The 19,768-nt window shown below is 41.6% G+C and overlaps 1 protein-coding gene across 3 annotated transcripts in view; it reads right to left on the bottom strand.

Annotated features, from left to right (window-relative positions):
• The window catches only part of LPCAT1 (lysophosphatidylcholine acyltransferase 1), an 81,140-nt gene extending 78,659 nt beyond the window's left edge, over window positions 1-2,481 (bottom strand). For 2 of the 3 annotated variants that reach the window (XR_003995123.1, XM_030512621.1), the window contains exon 1: window positions 1,702-2,090. Coding sequence is in view for 1 of the 3 variants with exons in the window: in XM_030512621.1 (XP_030368481.1) it covers window positions 1,702-1,818 (117 nt within the window). In the remaining 2 variants the exon portion in view is untranslated. Of the gene's footprint in view, window positions 1-1,701; window positions 2,091-2,408 lie in introns of those variants that run through there. The other variant, XM_030512632.1, reaches the window with a different exon arrangement.
• Between the last annotated feature and the right edge of the window lie 17,287 nt (window positions 2,482-19,768).

Raw genomic sequence — 19,768 nt, 5'->3', positions numbered from 1 at the left:
AACACTGGGTGACATGGTTTAGCACGAGGTGTCCCTGCCCATGGCAGGGGGGTTGGAACTAGACAATCTTAAGGTCCTTTCCAACCCTAACCATTCTATGATTCTAAAAACTGTGAAATCAGCACTCTGCCCTCTCAACAGTATATTTAAGATTCCTTATAAACAACGAAGTAGAAAGCGACATTAAAAAGATACCTTAACACTGCAAAATAAAACATTGTTATTGTTACAATTAGATACAATTCCAGTCCATATGAATGCATGCTATCTTTGCTTCTCTCTGGTCCCTGTAAGACTTCTACCTCATTAATTACTTAGGAACATGACTTAAGGAACAAAGTAAGGTTACATGGAAATGGTTACAACTATGTGATCTATTGAGGAAGCTCTAGGTATAAACTGAACAAGACAAATGACACAAACGTTTTCTCCCTTCTCCCATTCAAATAACAATTTATCAGTAACCCCTGAACACATACCAGGAAACTTGATTTGGAAAGTGAAAGCCTTTTCGCTAGAGTCTACTATGAATTCCTTGGCTGCTAGATACTTAACATGAGGCGCATTCCGATGTTTTGTATGTCAGGGCAGACATGTCTTGTGTTAAGTCTCTGGACAGCAACAGGGCAATGCAACAATCAACTTCACTCAGAACACAGATTAAATTGAAGTTGGATCTAAAGAGCTTTGATTGGAGAGGTTCAGTATTAGTGGATCTTAATTTCCATGTAGGCTGTTAGGCCCCCAAAACAACAGCTTTAAGGAACTGAAGTATTACAGTGACAAAAGTAATAGAAATCGTCAACCTCTTATTAGGTGAGCCTTTGACGGCATTTCTTCATCTCAAATGACCCAGATCTTACCGACAGCCTAAGACAAGGGCCATGCACTCTGAATATCCAACCATCTACTGCTCACCACTTGAGGCAACTGAGGCAGAGACATGGAGGGAGAAACAAACCAACCAACAAACAAAAGGCCACACAACTGCAAATTTACATTTTAATCCAATTCCTGTCATCTTACTGCTACCTGTACAATGGGTGAATTATGCCACCGGGATCATCTATCCAGGGGCCAAACTTCTGATGTGCAGGATGCCACAGCTCAAGCATACCTTAACTTGACGCTGGGAAAAAGAGTGCCTCCACAGAGCTGTTCCTTTGCCCCCACTAAAGTAAAAACCACCCAAACAACCCCCCCAAACACACAAACAAAAAAAGCAACCAAAAAAACCCAAATCAGCAGCAATAAATCCCAGAAAACCAACAAAACACAACACAAAACCATGTAAAAAAAGAGAAAATCTGTGGTTTATTTTTCATTATTGCTCAAACCAAGCGGCGGTGCGCAAGTTCAGCGCACGCCCTGCGAGCGGCGGGCACTACGGCAAGCGCTGGCCCCGGGAGCCCCCGCGCCCCACAGCCGCCCCCAGCACCGCGCCGCGCTGCTCTCGCCCGCCCGCCGCAACCCCCACAAGCCCGGCTTGCGCGCAAGCACACACACACACACACACACACACACACACACACACACACGCCGCGGCTTCCCCCGGTCTCAGCGCCCCGGCGGCTCACAAAGCGCCGGCGGCAGGGTGGGTGCCCCCGCCCGCCGCAGGACGCGGCCCGCCAGCCGCGGGGGACGCACGGGATGCGGCGGCGGGAAGACGGCTGAGGGAGGGCAGGCCCTGCGCGCCCCTACCTTGGCTTTATCCAGGGGGCTGAGGCGCAGCTGGTGCACGAAGGGGCTCCGCGGCGGCGGCCCGCGCTCCCGGCTGCCGGCCACGCAGCATCCCCGGCCGCGGCTGCTCAACTTCATGGCGGGGCAGGACTAGGCGCGGCCCGAGACGGGAGAGGGAGCGGGCGCTGCGCAGCAGCCGCTAGTCCCCGAGTAGCGGCAGCAAGGAGGAAGGCAGGCGGGCACCGGCCCCAGCTCGCTCGCCACTAGACGCCGGCCCCCGCCCTGCCGGGGGCTCCGCGCATGCGCGCTGCGCGCCGGCTACAGCGGCTCGGCTGGGCCCCGGTTTCCGCGTCGGGTTAGTGGAGGTGGGGGGGTGTGAGTGCCGCGTGTGCGCGCCCACCCTGCCGCCCGCCCTGCCGCCCTTCCCCTCAGGGCATGCCGGGAGCGCGGCCCCGCTGCCGCCCCCTGAGGCGCGGAGTGGCCGCGGATGCCATCGTCCCCGGCGGGCGGCCGCGGGGAGGCGAGCCCCGGGTGAGGGCGGCTGAGGGGCAGCCAGCGGGCTGGGGCTGGGGCTGGCACCTCGGTCGGATGGTGCTGCTGGGCGTGGGGCAGGTGAGGGGGGCTTAAAGAACCCCAGAGAGAGAGGAGGCTGGCTGAGGTGGGTCTTAGATGCTAGAGCAGTAACGGCACGGGTGATCGATAATACCGAATGGAGATCTCTGCCGCACCTGGATGAAGCAGGGTGTACTCGCATCGCCTCGTGTTTGTCGGGTCTGTGGGGAATCATCTTTTCCAAGCAAACCTAGGTGGTTTGTAATGAAGAGTCTAGCTGATTTGCATCCTGGGATCTTGGCAGAGTTGGCTAAGGAAATAGCTAACCGTGGGGTTTAATAGATCTTTAACGTTCTTGAGAAATAAAAGAACACTTGTGCTCTACCCATTGTCAACAGATCAAGCAGAATGACCTGTACAGTTCTTGACTGTTTACCATAAACCACAAGCAACACAGTGGAAAAGACACACGAGCCATTTGATAAATACGTAACATATCCTCAGTCATCTCATGGGTCCTATAAAGCAGGTCTGATAGCCCTGTTCAGTGAGATTCAAAGGTAAATTGATAAAAGTAACTGCAGAAACATCTTGACTACGGTTGCTAATCATTAAGCTTAAAAATGCAATATGGTCTCTTCCAATGGCTAATGCTATTAAACAGTTAATTTGTTGAACAGATACATAGTTTTTGATTTTTGAAAGATCAGAAAAATTTCAGAGGTTAATCATCATGATATTGGGGGTTGCAAGGTTGTGCAGATCCAAAATAAACTCACTGTTAATAAAATCCATGGATGTGCTAAATGGTAACTTGGTAAACTACTGTGAGAGCCACTGCAATGTCATCTGGACAATGAACACTTTCACACAAGCTTTTACAGCCTAACGTGTATATATTTTCCAAGAATACAAGCCATACCCCTGGAATGAGAGCTTGTGCTTTGGAAAAGACAGTCTAAAAACAATTTCAAGCAAACTATTACAGGTAAGGTCCCAGTATGTTGTGTCCAGGCTGACCGTTGGTCTTACTACCCTGATTAGTGTACAGGAAATCAATTACTGTGTCTACTAATGAGAGTGGTACTAGAATAAAGTGTATAGCTCTGACATTAAAGATCAGGTGGTACTGGAGCAAATTTCTTAATACATTAAAAAAGCTACATCAATTTAATTTGTCAAAAAAGATCTGCAGAGATGGCTTTGCTGCAGTATTCAAATCCCTTCCCAAGGAAGAAGTGCCACATGCCAAAGCTTTTTAAAATGGCAGGAAATTTGTAGAGGAAGAACCAGCGGTCGGGAGCTGAGATAACTTACTGCAAATGTAACGGGGTTGATGATAAACAAGCTCCTTGGTTCAGTTTGGGACTAGTGATAAGACTTACTGGCGCACAGTCAGAATATGTGATCCAATGATCCCTTTTAACCTTAAACCCTCTAAAGTATTTTAGCTGCATTCCAAATGATTTGGCTGTTCTCTCCTTTTCTCCCTCTCCCGTGACTTCAAGCCATAGGAGGCTGATTTCAGTAATAAACGACAGATTACTTGAAGAATGAAGCAGAGACTCCCTCCAACAGGGCCCACGTGCCATGTGGCCAGGGAGCAGTTCACTGCAGCTCCCCACAGGGATCTGCCTGGCTTGACAGCCCTTAGAAGCTGTCCTGTCATGTCAACAGGCAGGAGGCGGTGGCCACCAGCTACCCAGCACACGGCCCATGGGAGGGCTCCAGTGGACACACTCATTCCCCGACTGGTAGGCATAGGATATAAGATGCAGTGAGGGTATTGGAAGATGTTCAGGTCTAAGATACAAACAGGCTTCTTCAGTTCTTCAGCTTCCAAAAATGATCTAATGTTGTTATTAGCCACATCAGAATTTTTGGTATTTGTAGCATCTTCTACAATTGTAAAATCTAGTGGAGCATTAGACACCTGCCTGCTCCTTTAGCTCTTAAACCTTCACTGTTAGGGTACCTGTTCTCTATTACTGAGTGTACAAGCAGTATCCTAACTTTTTATTACTTCTATCATGGGTTCATTATTTTCTAATTACCACATCTCTACCAACTGAAAGAGGTTCCAGGAGACTCTGTAGTTTTATAGGACTCATTTGTTGGGTAGGAATAATGATCCATTAATTGTAATTTGGTGGCCATCTTCTAGGTTGTTTTACAGTCCATATGTACATACGTGAACTATTTGGAGGATAAGAGGTGCTTCCCTGGGTTTTGTTTCTCATTTGTTTTCTTTAAAATTCTGCTGTGATCAGTATAACTCAAGAGAGGTAACTTAAAATGCACGGCCATTTGCAGGAATGTGTTTCCCCACCTCTGCAGTCCCTTTAATCTGCAAGTGTAAGAAGATGAAACTAAGCCCTGTTTCTTGTGGAAGAAAATTCACCCAGTGAAGGAAGGAGCTGAGCATGAGCCCTGGAACAGGGGCAATCCCATGGCAGAGCTTGAATGGGAAAGGCAGGCTAGGAGTCTGCAAACCAACCGGTTTGGCATGTGATAAACAGAGGGGTGAAGGGGCCAGCCCACATGGCAGGGCAGAATAAGCCACATGTACAGGATGCTATTCCTTTATGTGCAATGAACTGGAAAGCTTATTTGGATCCTTTCAGGGATACATGGTGAAACTTGCTCCTGGAATGTTATTATATGACCCTGAGAAGATGGGGGTAAGACTCTGCAAGCATGCATAAGAAAAGGGCAGTGTTTTATTCTTATAATATATAGCTTAATAATTTTAAAACATGTTGTCTTTCTTTTTGTGAATTAATTTGAATCTTGAGTAAGTACATCTATAGTACTGGGGTTTGACTGGTACTTTTTTGTGCGAAGCACAGAAGAGCCCTGTGATGTTGCTGGTGTATGCTGGCGTATGCTACGTAGCTCATCTAATAAGGATTTACAAGGACGTAAGAAAAGGTGACAAATTTCTTGCAGGATTTATGGAATCTACCTGGCTTCACAAGAGGAGAAAATGTGTGATACATTATGTTGGATGTAAGTGTATTATGATACAATTGGAAAAGGAAATGTTGAAGCTGACTATCATGAGAAGAAATTGCAGTAAGCTCTCCAACAATCTCCTCAGGGAAACTGTGGAACCTGAAACCATTAAAAGGAGACTGCACAAACATATAAGTGCCATTCCACCCTGGTTTGCAAAAGCTCTAATCGGTCCTTTCTGTCATTTGTTGATATGATTTATAGGGAGCTGTACAAATAAGAGGACTCATGTATAAAAAGCATACAAATATTAATTATGAAATATGCTCCTGTGAACCTTGAAGTAGGAAACGGAGTATTCAATATTTAACAGCTAAACTGAAGTGGTTTTCTCTAAATCAAAGAAACGTTTGTAAAAAGCAAATATGTTGACCACAGCACTGAACTTTTTTTGCCTAGCAAAAGTCCTTGCTTTGATTTTTATGATGGTCCTTGACCTTGATGGCCACCTGGCAGAATCAGCTGATACCTATTCAAGACCAATTTGGGTTCATTTCCACTCTTTAAACAACTTTTCTACAGTTGTTTTCACATGTTCTGTAGCGGGTTTTTTTGTGGGTTTGGTGGGGTTTTATTTTCTTTCTTACTTCTTCCCTCATGACTCCCGTTAAAGGTCTCTTCAGTGTTTAAACCAGGAAAGGTTTTAAAAATACTCGGAAAAAAAAAAAGTATTCTGTGAAGAGAAAAATAAAATAAGTTCATGTTGAATTACTATCTGTAGTACAGATTTAGCAATGAAAATATGCTCATGTTTTTCTTTTGATTTGTGAGAAAATACAGAATCCACCTAACTTTCTCGAATCAGGAAAGGAATGGCTGGAGTTAGTGGCCAGTCTGTGGGAAGAACAGCAGTTTCTTGTTATGGTAGTGCTGTATTACTTTTGATGTGTTAGCCTGAAAAAGTAAGAGGACCTTGTGACAAAAAAAAAGGATGAGACCTCCATCATTCAGGAATTAGTAGGAAACAAGGAAACATAATTCAGGGTATTCAAGAAATAATTGTTACTATGTACTTTTCACCTCAGGATTCCCAGTGTTATAATTCGCACATAACCTTGGCTTTAGCAATTGCAAATAAACTCGTCAGTTCCCATCCCTCTCAGTACTGGACTGGGACTGGGAGAAGGCACATGTGTTTGGTGTCACTGAGTCTTCACCAGGTGTTGAGCCGTCCGCACTTGCCGTACAAACTGTGCCCCTGCACACCACTGGAAATACCCAGTATTATGAGGGTGAGAGAATTTTCCGTCAGGAGCTGTGCATGCTGATTCCATCCTTCCCCAGTTGGTGAAAAGAAATTTGGGGCAAGTGGAGCCTTGCTTAACTCTTTCAAAGGCTGATCCAAGACTGTGGAACAAATAACTCTAGGATCTGAGATCTGACTCATACTTGATCCTTCGATCAAGAGTATCCCAATTAGTCTTGTGTATTTTATTTCTCCCTTGCTGTTCTTAGACTGAAACCCAGAAGAAAGAGGCTATCGTAGTTCTGGTAATATCTCACTGACCTTTAAATATATTGGTTCTTAGAGATGGTTCAGACCTAGACTGAACTGCTCTCAGTTCTTTCTTGAAAAACCACATCCTTGTAAATGGCCACACACACAAGGTATATGAAGGTGAACATAGAGCACAAATAAAGACTAGGTACAAATGAAAGCAGCAAAAATTTTTGGTGTTTTTCTATGCTTGTAGCCTCCTATATCGGTGTTCATTTCTTTTTCATCTTCATACACCTTCTTCCTATTCTTCGAATGTCTTAGCTAAAAACACTATGTTTGTAATCCCAAGAGAAAAGAGTGATCCTAAGGAAAGGAAACAGTCTCTGTCTGGCATAAAATAATATTGGAAGATAGGGAATGAAATCCCTGAATTCTTTTCTGTGACTTTTCAGGTACATCTGTGGTTTGCAAGTAGAATATGCAAGCCCATCAAATTCTACAGATATACTTACCCACAAAGAAGCAAATTTTCTCTGTCCATAGTTAAAGCCTGTCCCCAGGTATGCAGCAGCAAAAGCTCCATATTACTGTCATGGTAATTTCTGCAAGTTGTAATGCTAACTACTGAGTCAACATTTTCTATCTTCCAGATCACATTACATAAAGTAGATGAGAACATCTTAAGTTTTGTGCAGACTCCACACTTGTATCTTTGTGCAAATGTTACAGTATCTTATGAAAATACCTTTTGAATTCCAACACATTTGAACTTTCAGTTTGCATGTGTTCTCTTCCACCCACTTCCTATGATTTTGCATTTCTACGTTACTGTACATATTTACAGAGGTTTTCTATTAGGCAACCTTTATTTAAAGAGCACTAAGTTAACATTATTCAGAAGATAAGTAGAGCAATATCCAAACAATTTATTTTAGGAAGCTTTGTGCATTATTCATAACAAAATAATCACAAAGATTGCTGATAAGGTGGATCGAATTCATATAAATGAAATCACCAGAAGCAGCCTTTGTGAAATTAATACCATGACTCAATCACATCCAAGACCATTTTCCAATCACATGAAATGCTTCGTTTAATTTTTCTCAAGTAGTAAAATCTACTATTTAATAAGTTTTAAGTATTTGTTTACTATAAGCTAGTAACACTGGTTAAATACGCAAAACGTAACATACAAACATTTTATGCTTTTGGAAGTGCAAATAGGATGAGCTGCCAAAAGATCCCTGGGCAAGAATGTCCAGATTCAATCTGTTGCCTTAGGAGGAAGATTATAGGGAAGCAGAATCACAGCCTGTAGTGAAAAACAGACCATATGGGACTCTCAGTGGTGCCAGTGGCTTTATGCCCAGCTCGTGCCCCTGCCCATGGCAGCTCCCTGGCAGCTGCAGCCCTCAAATGAGACATGGCAAGGCAGAAAGAGGCATTCATGTCCTTCTTACCTGTATATCCCTCCCCATTCTGCTGGGGGAAGAGGGATATAAAGTGTGTGTGTGTGTTGGTGGGGATAGCAGGGATACAGCGACTGCTCTCCAAGTACAGATGTATGCACAGGTCTTCCCTGGAGTCAGTAAAATCCAGGGATCATGTGAAAATACAAAATATGGCTGTACAACTGTAAGTGCTTCATTCGAATTGCATTTGGCCTCCCCAAATAAGAACCACAAATGGCTGTACCTGTATGTCTGCCAGTCAGGATAACCCAGAGGCAGGACAGGACGCAGGGAGAGCAGACGGCGTAGACAGTAGAACCGAGTAAGACAATAAAGAACGGCCAAATACAGATGCGTTCCTTCAGGATGCATCATTGACTGCGTCATCCAGCGGAATAACCCATCTAAATCTAAGCATATTAAGTTCTCCAGTCAGTTTATTAATGTGGGCTAACACCATCTGTTTGTGGACGCAGGGCATTAACATGATACGGCAGTTATATTTAGATAGCCTCTTGCATGAGCTGAATATCACTTAGCTGTTCTTCGTGCTATGAATGATTTCTAGGCATTGGAGAAGGGAGTCATTAGTTAGTATGACTGTACCTAACTTTTCTACAGATTTTCTGAAATTCAAGGTTATCTTACCAATAAAATGACAATTCTGTGACTACAACATTTTGTGTTAGTAACATTTCAGTGGAAATATTTTACAACAGTGAGCCATGATGACAAACATTAAGGATAGCAAAACTGAATATATTAATTTAATGTGGAAGTTTTAAACCCTGTGAAGTAGTAATAATCTTTTGTTTCATTTATGGTGTGCTGTTGCTGGCTGGATCAGATTGTTTTCCCAAAGCTTTGACAAGGATGGATAGATCTTAGAAAAGCTACACAGTGGCAGAGAATAGTTATAATGATGGTCCAGTGAACAGACCCTGTTAAACAAAATGTCTTCCATGAGGTTTCAGCCCATCTGTGTGACTTCACATGACTCCATCCACAACCACCAGTAACCACAGGTCAGCCAGCAGAGGATTTGCTAAGGGAGCAGGGGAGATTATTGCCCCTGCACATTGCTAGCAATACTCACATGCAGTACCTGGGAGGCAGTGGTAGTCGCATGCCTGTGTGGTGTTTGTAGCCCCTCAGTGGAGCAGCTTTATCTATATCCTTTAATTTACGTGCTGTAGTTCTCTGGCTCACATTACAGTAAGCCAGAGCTTAGAGAAATGGCATTCAGAGATGATGAATTTGTTGAGAGGGCAAGGGGATCATCAGCCCAGAATCAGCTGATCCTCCCAACACAACATTCAGGCTCCCACTCATGTCATAAGCATTCAGTTACATGGCTCTCCTGTTTGAATTGAGAGTGTGTCTGCCCATGATGTCCTTTGCTTGTGGCATGAGTGAGATTGTTATCAGAGTATTGCATCCTCCCTTCATAAATGGCACTAGCCTGTAAGTAAGGTTTCAGCCAGAATACAAAAGAATATTCCATGGTCTGGAGAAAAAAAAAAAAAAAAAATACAGCTGGTGAGAAATTTGAAGTCTGATGTATTCAGTAGGATTCATCATTACTTGCACTTAAGGAGATTTCTAGCGGTAGATGACTCTATCCCTGCAGAAAACAAAATCGTAATAAGATTGAATGGCTGCAGGTAGAAGCTAAAGGCATCCAGATTTAAATTAAATTGGAGAAGAGGAGATTTAGGGATGGGCTGGTGAAAAGAAAATAATTAAACATTCAAAGGCTTCCTTTCAGATGTTTACATCTCTCCCACTACACGTTTTTAGTAGAGATTTGATGTCTTTCTTAACAGAAATAAAAATTTATGCAAAAGTTATTGTCTGGGATTTGGGGCAGAAGTTATAGAGATCAACTTAGGTGGTCATGTGTTGTTCTGCGTGAATAGCCATTGTTCTGGAAGTGGTGGACTTTACCTCTTTGGCTAGGAAGTTAAACTGATGAATTGGGCAGCAAATCTACAAGCAGCCAGGGACTTGGGCAATGGTCACAGTCAGCATCAGAGAGAAAAAGTGAAGTGTGACAGGAAGCCAAGTTAAAATACATTTCAGGGCCCAATTGCCCTAAAAATCTAAAGTTCCGTATCTGGAGCGTCAGTGAGGTTGTTGTCATCACATGAAGTGCTTGTGGAATGACAAGGGAATGACAATGACTTAAAAGGTGGTTTCTCAGAAGACAGCTTTTTCTTCAGATGAACTGGTGCTATGGAGTACAGCATTTTTTTCTCTTCCAGTTTAACTGTTTTTTGGGATTCTTCAGAAAGCATGGAAAAATTTTATTCCTATGACTGCTTCTTTTGTGCCATCAACTTCTGATGTCTGACATGATAAACAGGATACTGTTTTTCCAAAGATCAACCATGCCAGAATCCGCAATGTGTGAGGAACACCCTTTTAGCTTGGCCCACTCCCTTATCAGGGAGTCATCAGCTTATTCTCCAACTTGGAAAAAATATAGCTTCGTAGCCTCCCAGTTCAGCAGAAGCTTTGCGGCTGCATCATATTTATTAAAATATGTAATAATAATTCATATGTATTCATGTACACAGGTGCATACACCATACTTTCAGTTCTTGGTCTTGTATCATTTACCATATAGGAACTGGTTACATGCAGGCAATTTGTTGCTACAGACCACATACAAAACCTGTAGGTTTATATCACTCTGCAAAGGATACACGTCAATTAACCTAGAATGTCTTCTGTTCTTCTGTGAACCTCCCAAACCTCTATTACACTGGCATATAGCTCTTCTTCAATCAGAACTGCTTAGTGCTCTTTCCTCATAGAAAAGAACTCAAAGAGGAAATTCATTGTATTTTACAGAAAATATGCGTTGACAAATTGTACAATGGGCATTTCTTTCATTGTTTTTTGGGGTTTTTTTTTTTGCTAGTCTTTATATTCCACCACATTTAATCATAAGTCATAGAGTGTGCAGCTTTTGGATTCAAGCTCTTTTCTTTAGAGGCTAGATTTTTTACACAAATCTGTTGGTAGGATGTACAGAATTTAATTTTTCTTGCACCAAGTTCAGTAAGTTTCAAAATTCTTGATATTTCCTGGTGTATCTCCTTGTTCCTGTGTGATTTCCAGGCAGAGAGCTAACATACAGGTAGCCCAGACAGCCAGCTAAATCACAACAGTTTTCATCTACTACTATTTAAGTTGAGGCAGGGTCATCCTGCATCAATGAAAGAAGGAGCTGAATTAATTCTGCATGTGGAGACTTCTTAGAGGAGATTTCAGAAAGTGTAGCATCAGTGCATATTTCTCCTTCTTTGATGGATTTCAAGTAACTAGGCATTCCAGCTAGCTGGCAGAAGTCCTTGAAGAGCTGCAGACCTATTTACATTGACCTAGTGATCTGAACTTAGGCCTTCAAATTCAGGAAAGCATGATAACTTTGCACCATGTTTTCATCACAGGCTCATCAGACCAGGGTGAGTCAATCCACCAGGTACTTGTCTGGTGGAAGGGGACACATCAGAAAGCCTTATGGCTTTGGAGGAATGGAGGAAGCCCAAGGGCTTCTGCTGTGGAATAGAGACCAATGCAGTCTCAAATTCCTGGTGAAGAGAGGTTGAGCATAAGATCTCTCACTGTTTGCTACAGTAAAAGGTGTTTGTCTCTCACCTCTGCAACCAGAAATACGCCGTGGCAACAGCGGCTTCAGTGCCTTTTCTGTTCTGTGGGACAGGAGAATGCAGCCTGACTGTGCTGTGAGGGATATGGGCTTTAAAGGACACCAAGACCACTCTGACCACTGCTACCACCAGTATCTTTGTCTACTAGGTGCTCTATGAGGTAGCACTGGGGCATGGGGCAGGGGAAAAGACAGGCGCAGGAGGAGATACTCAGTAAAGGCCCTAAACCTGGGAGAGGCAGTGTAGCTGTTTTTATTTTGGTTGATGTTCTGAGCAGTCAATATCCATGATGCTTCCCTTTAAAGACATTGTGTTACTAGGTGCATAGGCATGCAATCCGTAGCACAGAGCCAAGGCTTGATGTGGCAGGGCAAAGTAGCCCACCTTGATCAGTCACAGAGTTTCACAGAAGGGACATCTGCAGCTCAACCTTCTAGCAGCTCTGTCTGCCCCTTTCTTCTTATACATCTTGCTCACTCAGAATGGACTGATGAAAAAGCTCCTCTGCTACTCAGAGGGAAGAGAGTAAAGGGGAAGGTATCAGCAGGTGTTACCCAAGAAGTAAAAAAAATTAATGCCTTCTGGGGGTGTTCAATCTGCACTACAGTGTCTTGCCAATGGAATAGGAAAAGTGTGTGTGTGTGTAGCATTATTTAGGAAAATGTTTGGGGTTTTTTTTGTGTTTACCTGTCAAATGCATGTGAGTTCTTAGGAGACGTGAGGAAAGAGGAAAATTAGGAAGGTGGATTGAGATCTGCTAGAAGCCACTTCACGTTTATTCGTTCAGCAGCCCCCAACTGGTTCCTCCCGTTGTATTGCAGCGGGTTAATCCGGTTATGGCTTTTTTTAAAGCTAGGAGCACCATCTAGTGGAAGCCTATGCTGGTCCAGCAAATAATTCAAACTGTTTCTAGAGGGCAACAGAGATTTTGTCTTTACACTAGAAGTGTATACATTTGCTTTTATCTCTATTTACAAACACAGGAGTCTAGCATCACAAATCAAATGAATTACGAAAGTGTTTGTATTCTATCCTGATTCCTATCTAGCCACGGTTACTATCAATTTTCATTGCCATTGTAAAAATACAGCATATCCCTTTACACAGTCCTTTCTTTTTAAGTGCAGTGGGTTTCCCACTGCTATACTTAACGTTCGGTATTTTCACACTCATGGTACTCAGTGTCCTAACAAACTTCCTTAGGCTCAATTTATGTGTCTAAGGACAAAGGGGTGCAGAAGAGTCTGGTACAAATGTAGACTCTGTATTCAATAAAAAATCAGCACAATAGAAGACCGTAATAGGAACTGCAAATAATCTGTAGAAATAAATGGTTATCCTTTAAATTCCTATGCTTCATCTGTAGTAGAGTTTGACATTAAACTCTCGAAGCTACCTCCTAAGATATGTATTTTCTAACATTTTATAAGAATAATTTTGTGCTGAGTTAGAAATAAATGTAAATAAGTAAATTAACTGTTTCAGGCTAGAAAAAAGCTGTATGAATGTATGAGAAAAAGTATGATAAAGATAATATTTTTCTTATAATGTGGCTAGTAGAGCACTTTCAATGAAGTGCCAAGTGGCATATTTAAAGTAACAAAGAAGTGCCCTTATAAACAATTTATAATCCAAGTTTAGAATTTATTGTTGCAAGATGTTGTGGAGTCCAGAAACAGGTTAAAAAAAAAAAGGGATTAGGCATATTTTTGGAGGGTAGGCCTACTGTGGTTGTTGAACACAGGAGTTTAGCTGCAGCCCTGGAAATCTCCCAGCTGCTGCTAACTGGAAGCTGGTGTGATTTATCAGTCTAAAAGGAGAGGAGTGGCTGGACTGGTTCAACTTAGATCATGGGCCAAGTAATCCATTATCTTTCTCTAACAGCATCCAAAGGCAGATGGCTTGAGAACAATGAAAGCAAATTTGTAAAATACTTCCTTTTTAAAACTTTCATGGCTAAGGGTATTTCTTGAGTCTGCCGTCGTCTTTTTTACAGCACTCAGGATCTTTTAAGTGCTTCTGCAGCCTCCATTGCAGCTGTACCAGACTTCTCACAGGCTCTCGGGTGAAGAGTTTCTCAGCTCTCAGTTTCTCATCTGCTGTGTGGTGAGCCACTTCCTTTTGTTTGTTTTCAACGTGGCTGCTACTAAATTAATCCAGTGGCTTTTTCTGCTTGTACTGGATGAGACAGGGAACAGTCAGCCTCTTCTCCATTCAGGATATTGCAAAATCACTCACTGTGAGCCCTTGCTGTCTCCGTATGTTACTGGAGCAGTGCTCCCAAGCTTCAGCTCTCCCTGGTGCATGGGGCATGATGAAATGTCAGCTGATTCAAGCGGTGTTTCCACTGCAGCATAAGGCAGACTGCTCAGGGCCGCTGTGGTCCTTTTCTCTCGCCTACCTCTTCTCTGACACTGCGTCTGCCACAGGCTCCTGTCTCCTTGCATCCTTGTACCAGCACCAATGCAGTTCAAGAGCTATGCCTGTAACAGCATCAGGCTGCTTTGAGCTGCACTACCTGTGTTTCCAGTTCTGGAAATGTGGCGCAGGGATCCCTGGGCTGTATTTTCCCAGAATGGGCTGAGATGGAACCAAATGGGCTTGGGGGAAAAAAACTCCCAACATCAAACCAGCACAGGTTGCCCAGGACCGTGGCTCACCTCATAAACTCCCTCAGACCTGAGATGGCTCTGCTGGTGCTTTTGCCTTCCTACTGCAGAGCCTGCCGAGCATGGGGCCCCAGGGAGATGGCTGGGGTGTGTATCCCAAAGGCTCAGGGCATATTCCTGGGGCCAAATAAAATAAATCTGCCTTTGGAGCTGGACTCAGCCATCCCAGACTTAAACAAACATGATGGTACTGCATGTTGCTATTTTTCCATTTCTTTATAAATTTGGTAACTACTACTGTTGCCTAAATTAGGTTTACATTAACCCAAAAAAGCTTATAGACCAAACGGTTTGCTTGAGATAGATTGGCAACCTCAGCACCAATATTCATGCAATCCCTTCCCCCCCCCCCCCTTTTTCCCCGCCTTGTTTCTCTTTGTTGCTCTTCCAGACTCTTTCTTTCCATAATTTTGTCTTATATGCAATTTGTTTCCTTCCACCCTTATGGATTTGCCTTGCTGTTATGTACACAGCAGAAAAGAGTAGGGAAAGTCTATCTTTTGGTGAATTTGGTGTATCCAGGTCACTGATGTTGTTGCAGCTGAGCTGGCTGTCTTGGGAATGGAGTAGTGCCATTTGAAACAGCAGCTGCTCCTGTCTGAGCCTCCAACCTTGTAAGTATGAATTGTGCCTGTGGCAGCAAAATTAATGGCTGACATAAAAGGAGAAATAGAAAGCAGGTGGCCTCTTGAAAAAGCAGCCAGAGCTCCAGGATCACATTTGTACTACAGAGCACACCATCAGACGTGCATTTTCTTTACACAAAGTGTTTTGTGTAACCCTTTTCTGTAACCTTACTCCTTATTTGACCCACAGTCCTCCCAGGGGCCCATCCATCAGCCTGGGAAACTTAATATTAAAGTATAATTAAAATGAATGCATTCAGACCCCAGTAAAAAGACTACAAAACCCTGAAATGTTGCATATGTCTATTCATTTATATTTACTGTTCAGATGCTTTTATTTGTAAACAACCATATCCTCAGAAGAATGTAAAGCCATAGTGCAAGGCAGCATACAGTTGAAGTCTGCATCTTCCTTTCTACTTACAGTGAGTAATGTCTCTTGGTTGATTCGACTCTATGTTTCACTGAACTTCATCAAATACCTTTAAAATTCCTTTTTCAGAGGTGAGCTTGAGACACAGAGATGAGACCGGGCTATGAATCTGGCTTCATAATATCTCAGTTGTCTTAAGCTCTGCAGTCTGGTCCACTAAACCAAGGATCATTCCCTAACAAGGGCACAAAATGTGAACCTTGCTTTTTAAAAGACCTATACTATAAAGCTGCCTTTTAAGGTAGGCTACCTAGGTGTTCTTATGTGAGTAAAAGCTGCCAGACTGGGCAATCCATCTGAATGGGTAATTAATTCACGTAAGTCTATGCTATGCGATACACACCGATACTACAGAACAAATTATTTGTAACATTTTGTAAGTACTAAAATTAATGTTGTATGAATTTGTCATTTCAACAAAAAAGTTATAGATTGCATGTAATATAATTTCATCTTGTTAATGTAAAAGTAGGAATTTTGCTTTCCCTGGCCTCTTGGGAAGCAAAAAAACAGTGTATCTAATTTTCTGAACACTCAGGAACATAAAAGAATAGCAAGTGTTGAAATTATAAATCTGTTGGAACAACTCCATGTTTTCTGATTAAACTCTATTTCTGGTGGCTCTCAGCAATCATGTTCCTCCTATGTTCATAGTAATTGCATGTGTCAAAGCTGAGGCCTTGTGTAAACTGTACCAAATGAGTTACAATTTTAATTTAGAAGGAGATAACTGTATTTGCCCCTGCAGGCAGATTGCATCGGGTCAGAAGTTTAAAAACGAATAAGAAAGAGAGTAGGGAGGAGGCTGGAGGGCCTCCAGGTTAATAATAAGTAGAAAATCTAATAAGGCTTACATTACAACAGTTGAATTTTAGGGGAGGGAGGGGAAGAAAAAGATATAATTTGCAAACATGAAGCCAAATTCTGTTACTTGCATCCAATCCATTTGTATGAGTGCACATTACTATACGCATGTGGGTACGTCTGGCTTTGGTACAGAACTATCTGTGTATTTTAGAGTTGAAGGCTACAGTGCTCTTTACCCCTAGTACTACATACACTGATGAAAAAATTTGGAAAAGAAGTTTTCAAAAACTTGCAAGCTCTCAAAACCTGCTGTATTTTCACTAAAAATCCTACTCAGTCCCTGAGTATAATAATTGCATTGTATTTCAGATTGTTTCTGGTTTAAACAATACAGTAGATAATTGTCCTAATGTTACATTGCATTTTGAAAAGGTTTGTGTCCTTACGAAGAATAAAGTCTTTTTTTCTGAATCTAAAATCTTATTTTGATTTGGAATTTTAATCAGGACTCTTAGAAATACATAGAAATATAGTTGTGAAGCTACGGTGATTTTATGTATATCTGAAAGCTATCACTTTAGCGATGACTAGATGCTGTCAATAATTTTGCTTAGTACTCTGGGCTATGTAAGTTGTTTCTGCCTGACCTTCTGTACAGATCAGAAAAAACCAAGGGTTATTTGAAAAGAATGAACTGGTACTACTTCTTATAATTAAGACTTAATTTAATTTGTCTACAGCCTTGCAAAATTTCCCCTTTAAGGAGTCTCCTTCAAGCTGATTCTGTGTTTGTGCATGTTTGATTTTCACCTGAAATAGTCTGGTCATTTCCCAGAGTGAAATTACAAGATGAAGCCTGTTTTGTACCTGTTAACATTTGCTTTATAATTGCTTCATTAAGAAGCTGCAGTTCCTTCATGTTTTAGTGCAGTACAGTTAATTTGAAGACCATGAGAGATGGATAATCTGTTACTTCCTCTATTACCATTTTTCAGAAGTAAACTACCCTCCCCATTAAAATATTCTGCCTGTTTAATAATGTGAGTATGTCAGGCTTTAGCTTTCAGCCTTTAGTTCTTTAGTTGCACTTTCCACTGCTGGTTTGAAAAGCTGTTTAATATCTGTATTGGTATTTTTCCCTCATGGAGGTAATTATACTGTGTAATCATTTCTCCTCTCAGTCTTCTCTTTGATAGGTTAAAGCAATTGAAGTCTTGAAGTCTCTCTCTCACTCTTAAAACCATTTTTTGGAGTTCTTAAATATTTTTCAAACCTTTGAACAGTCTCCAAATTATGCACTGCAAAGGATAGTGCAATACTTTCATTGCATTTCTTTATTGAAAAGGAAAGGTGGTCTTGTGATTTTTACTATCCATTGTATGAATTTATTCTGAAATGTTTTCTGCTCTCACTTTAGTTTGAGATCTGTTCTCCCCAAAACACAGATCTTCCAGGTTTTTGTCAGCACTTACACAAACAACTTGCCTTTTGTGCAAGGTCCAGTACTTCTATGCACGCTGTGTAGATGCAGCTCTCATCTGTATTGGACCCAATGCTCTCTGACCATGTTTGTGCAGTCAGCACTCTGAACTGTGCCATCTAGCTAAGACAAAAGTGTTTTGTTCAGAACTCTGGATGGAGGTGATGTGGGGTTTTGTGTGTGTGTGTGTGTTTTCTTTCTATTACTTCTTCATTGTTTTGATAGTGTAACCCAAATCATCTTCTGCGCAAGCATGTATGAACCAGAATCCACAAAGACAGGAAGATGGAGTAAGAGTACAGGTAACACAGAAACATCAGTCTTCAATCCACAAAGACAGGAAGATGGAGTAAGAATACAGGTAACACAGAAATATCATTCTTCTTTCCACAAATGACCTTCATGCATCTTCTTTTTCAGATAGGGTGCAGGCTGGGCACTTGAGGGGAGTACACACAATAACTAGGAGATTGCCTTTTGTAAAAAATCGGTTCGGCATTACAGTGAAGTCAGGGCTTTCATGCGCTGAATGTGAAACTTCAAAAATCTGCTAGATCACTAATTATTCCAACAATGCTGCAACAGTTCCAGAAAATTAGTATATATAATCTAAATGAGTCTTCTTTAAGCTTTCTTTGACTTTACATGTCAGCAATGATTACGGACTTCACAAACCTAATGAAAGTTGATAACTGAGCACATTTTCCATCATCATATTTGAATAATATATCGCAACACATTCACTTATCATGTCTATTTGGTTTTTGGGTTTTGTGTGTCACTTTTGAGCAGGATGACCTAACAATCCATCAAGAATACTGAAGTCTGTAACTTAATAGTTTGAAATTGATTGTGGTAGTGATTTAATATTTGAAGAAGGATGAGAAGACAGTAAACAATGTGGGCAGAAATCAGCTCCTTTTCAGAGAGAAGCTTTAATGTAGTTTTGTGCCCAAATGAACCACAGATGTAAATGTGCTCATGCATTTTAGATAAAGGAAAGTATTATTCAAACTAAGGGGAGTAAAATCAATTATAGGTTATATGTTCCTTAGCAAACAGTTCTATCATTTCAATTTCCTATAAAAAAATTTCCTAGGATAAATTCTGAATGGCTGAAAGCAGATGGAAATGCTTTAGTGTTTTGGCAAACAAAACTAGTTACCTGCAGTGTTTTGTAAAGTGGTGGATTTTTTGTGAAGAATACTTGTTCCCTAGAAAAACTCCCACCCCTTAATTTCTAGAGAGAAAATCTCTTTTTTGTCCTGTATTACTCAAAAGCAAAAATGCCTCTAACATGAGAGCCAACATGAATTTATATAATTAGACAGTTTACTGTGAGGTATTAAAAACCAGAATAACATGACAAATTACAGTTTAGCTGACCCTCTTGGAGTTTCAAAAAGACATAATTACATGTTTATCCTGTTCCATGTGGTCTGTTAGCAAACATATTTCCATTGGATATGGACCTTGCGCTTTCTCAGAAATTAGTTGTCTAGCATTGGGATTTATTTAGTAACAAATGTAAATAAGTGACTAAAAGAAGCCTTCTTTCTGTGGATTGTAGCTTCCATTTATACATTGGAAAAAAATGCTATGGAATAGTCACATGCACAAAAACTTGTATGGAGGCAGTTACTGCTTATTCAATAGTAGTGGTTTTGAAAATGAGCATTTGGAATAATGTCCACAAGATGTGAATTCTGATAAAGGACAATGGCATAAATTCTGTTCTCTACTATTGTCTAACATGAGTGACTATATTAAAGCCGTTGAAGCTGCTGCAGATTTACATCAGCATTAAAAGAAAATGGAATCTTTCTCAATGTAATGAGTTCCTTCATCCTGCTTAATCCTGTTTCACTGCACCAGGGTGCTACTGCTCGCATGCTGTTAATTACTGTTAGTGAAGCATACTTGACTTCAATTGCTCC

The sequence above is a fragment of the Strigops habroptila genome, chromosome 1, assembly GCF_004027225.2.
Source record: "Strigops habroptila isolate Jane chromosome 1, bStrHab1.2.pri, whole genome shotgun sequence".
Classification (NCBI taxonomy): Eukaryota; Metazoa; Chordata; class Aves; order Psittaciformes; family Psittacidae; genus Strigops; species Strigops habroptila.
The sequence above is the reverse complement of the archived record's forward strand: the minus strand, read 5'-3'. Positions and strand labels throughout refer to the sequence as shown.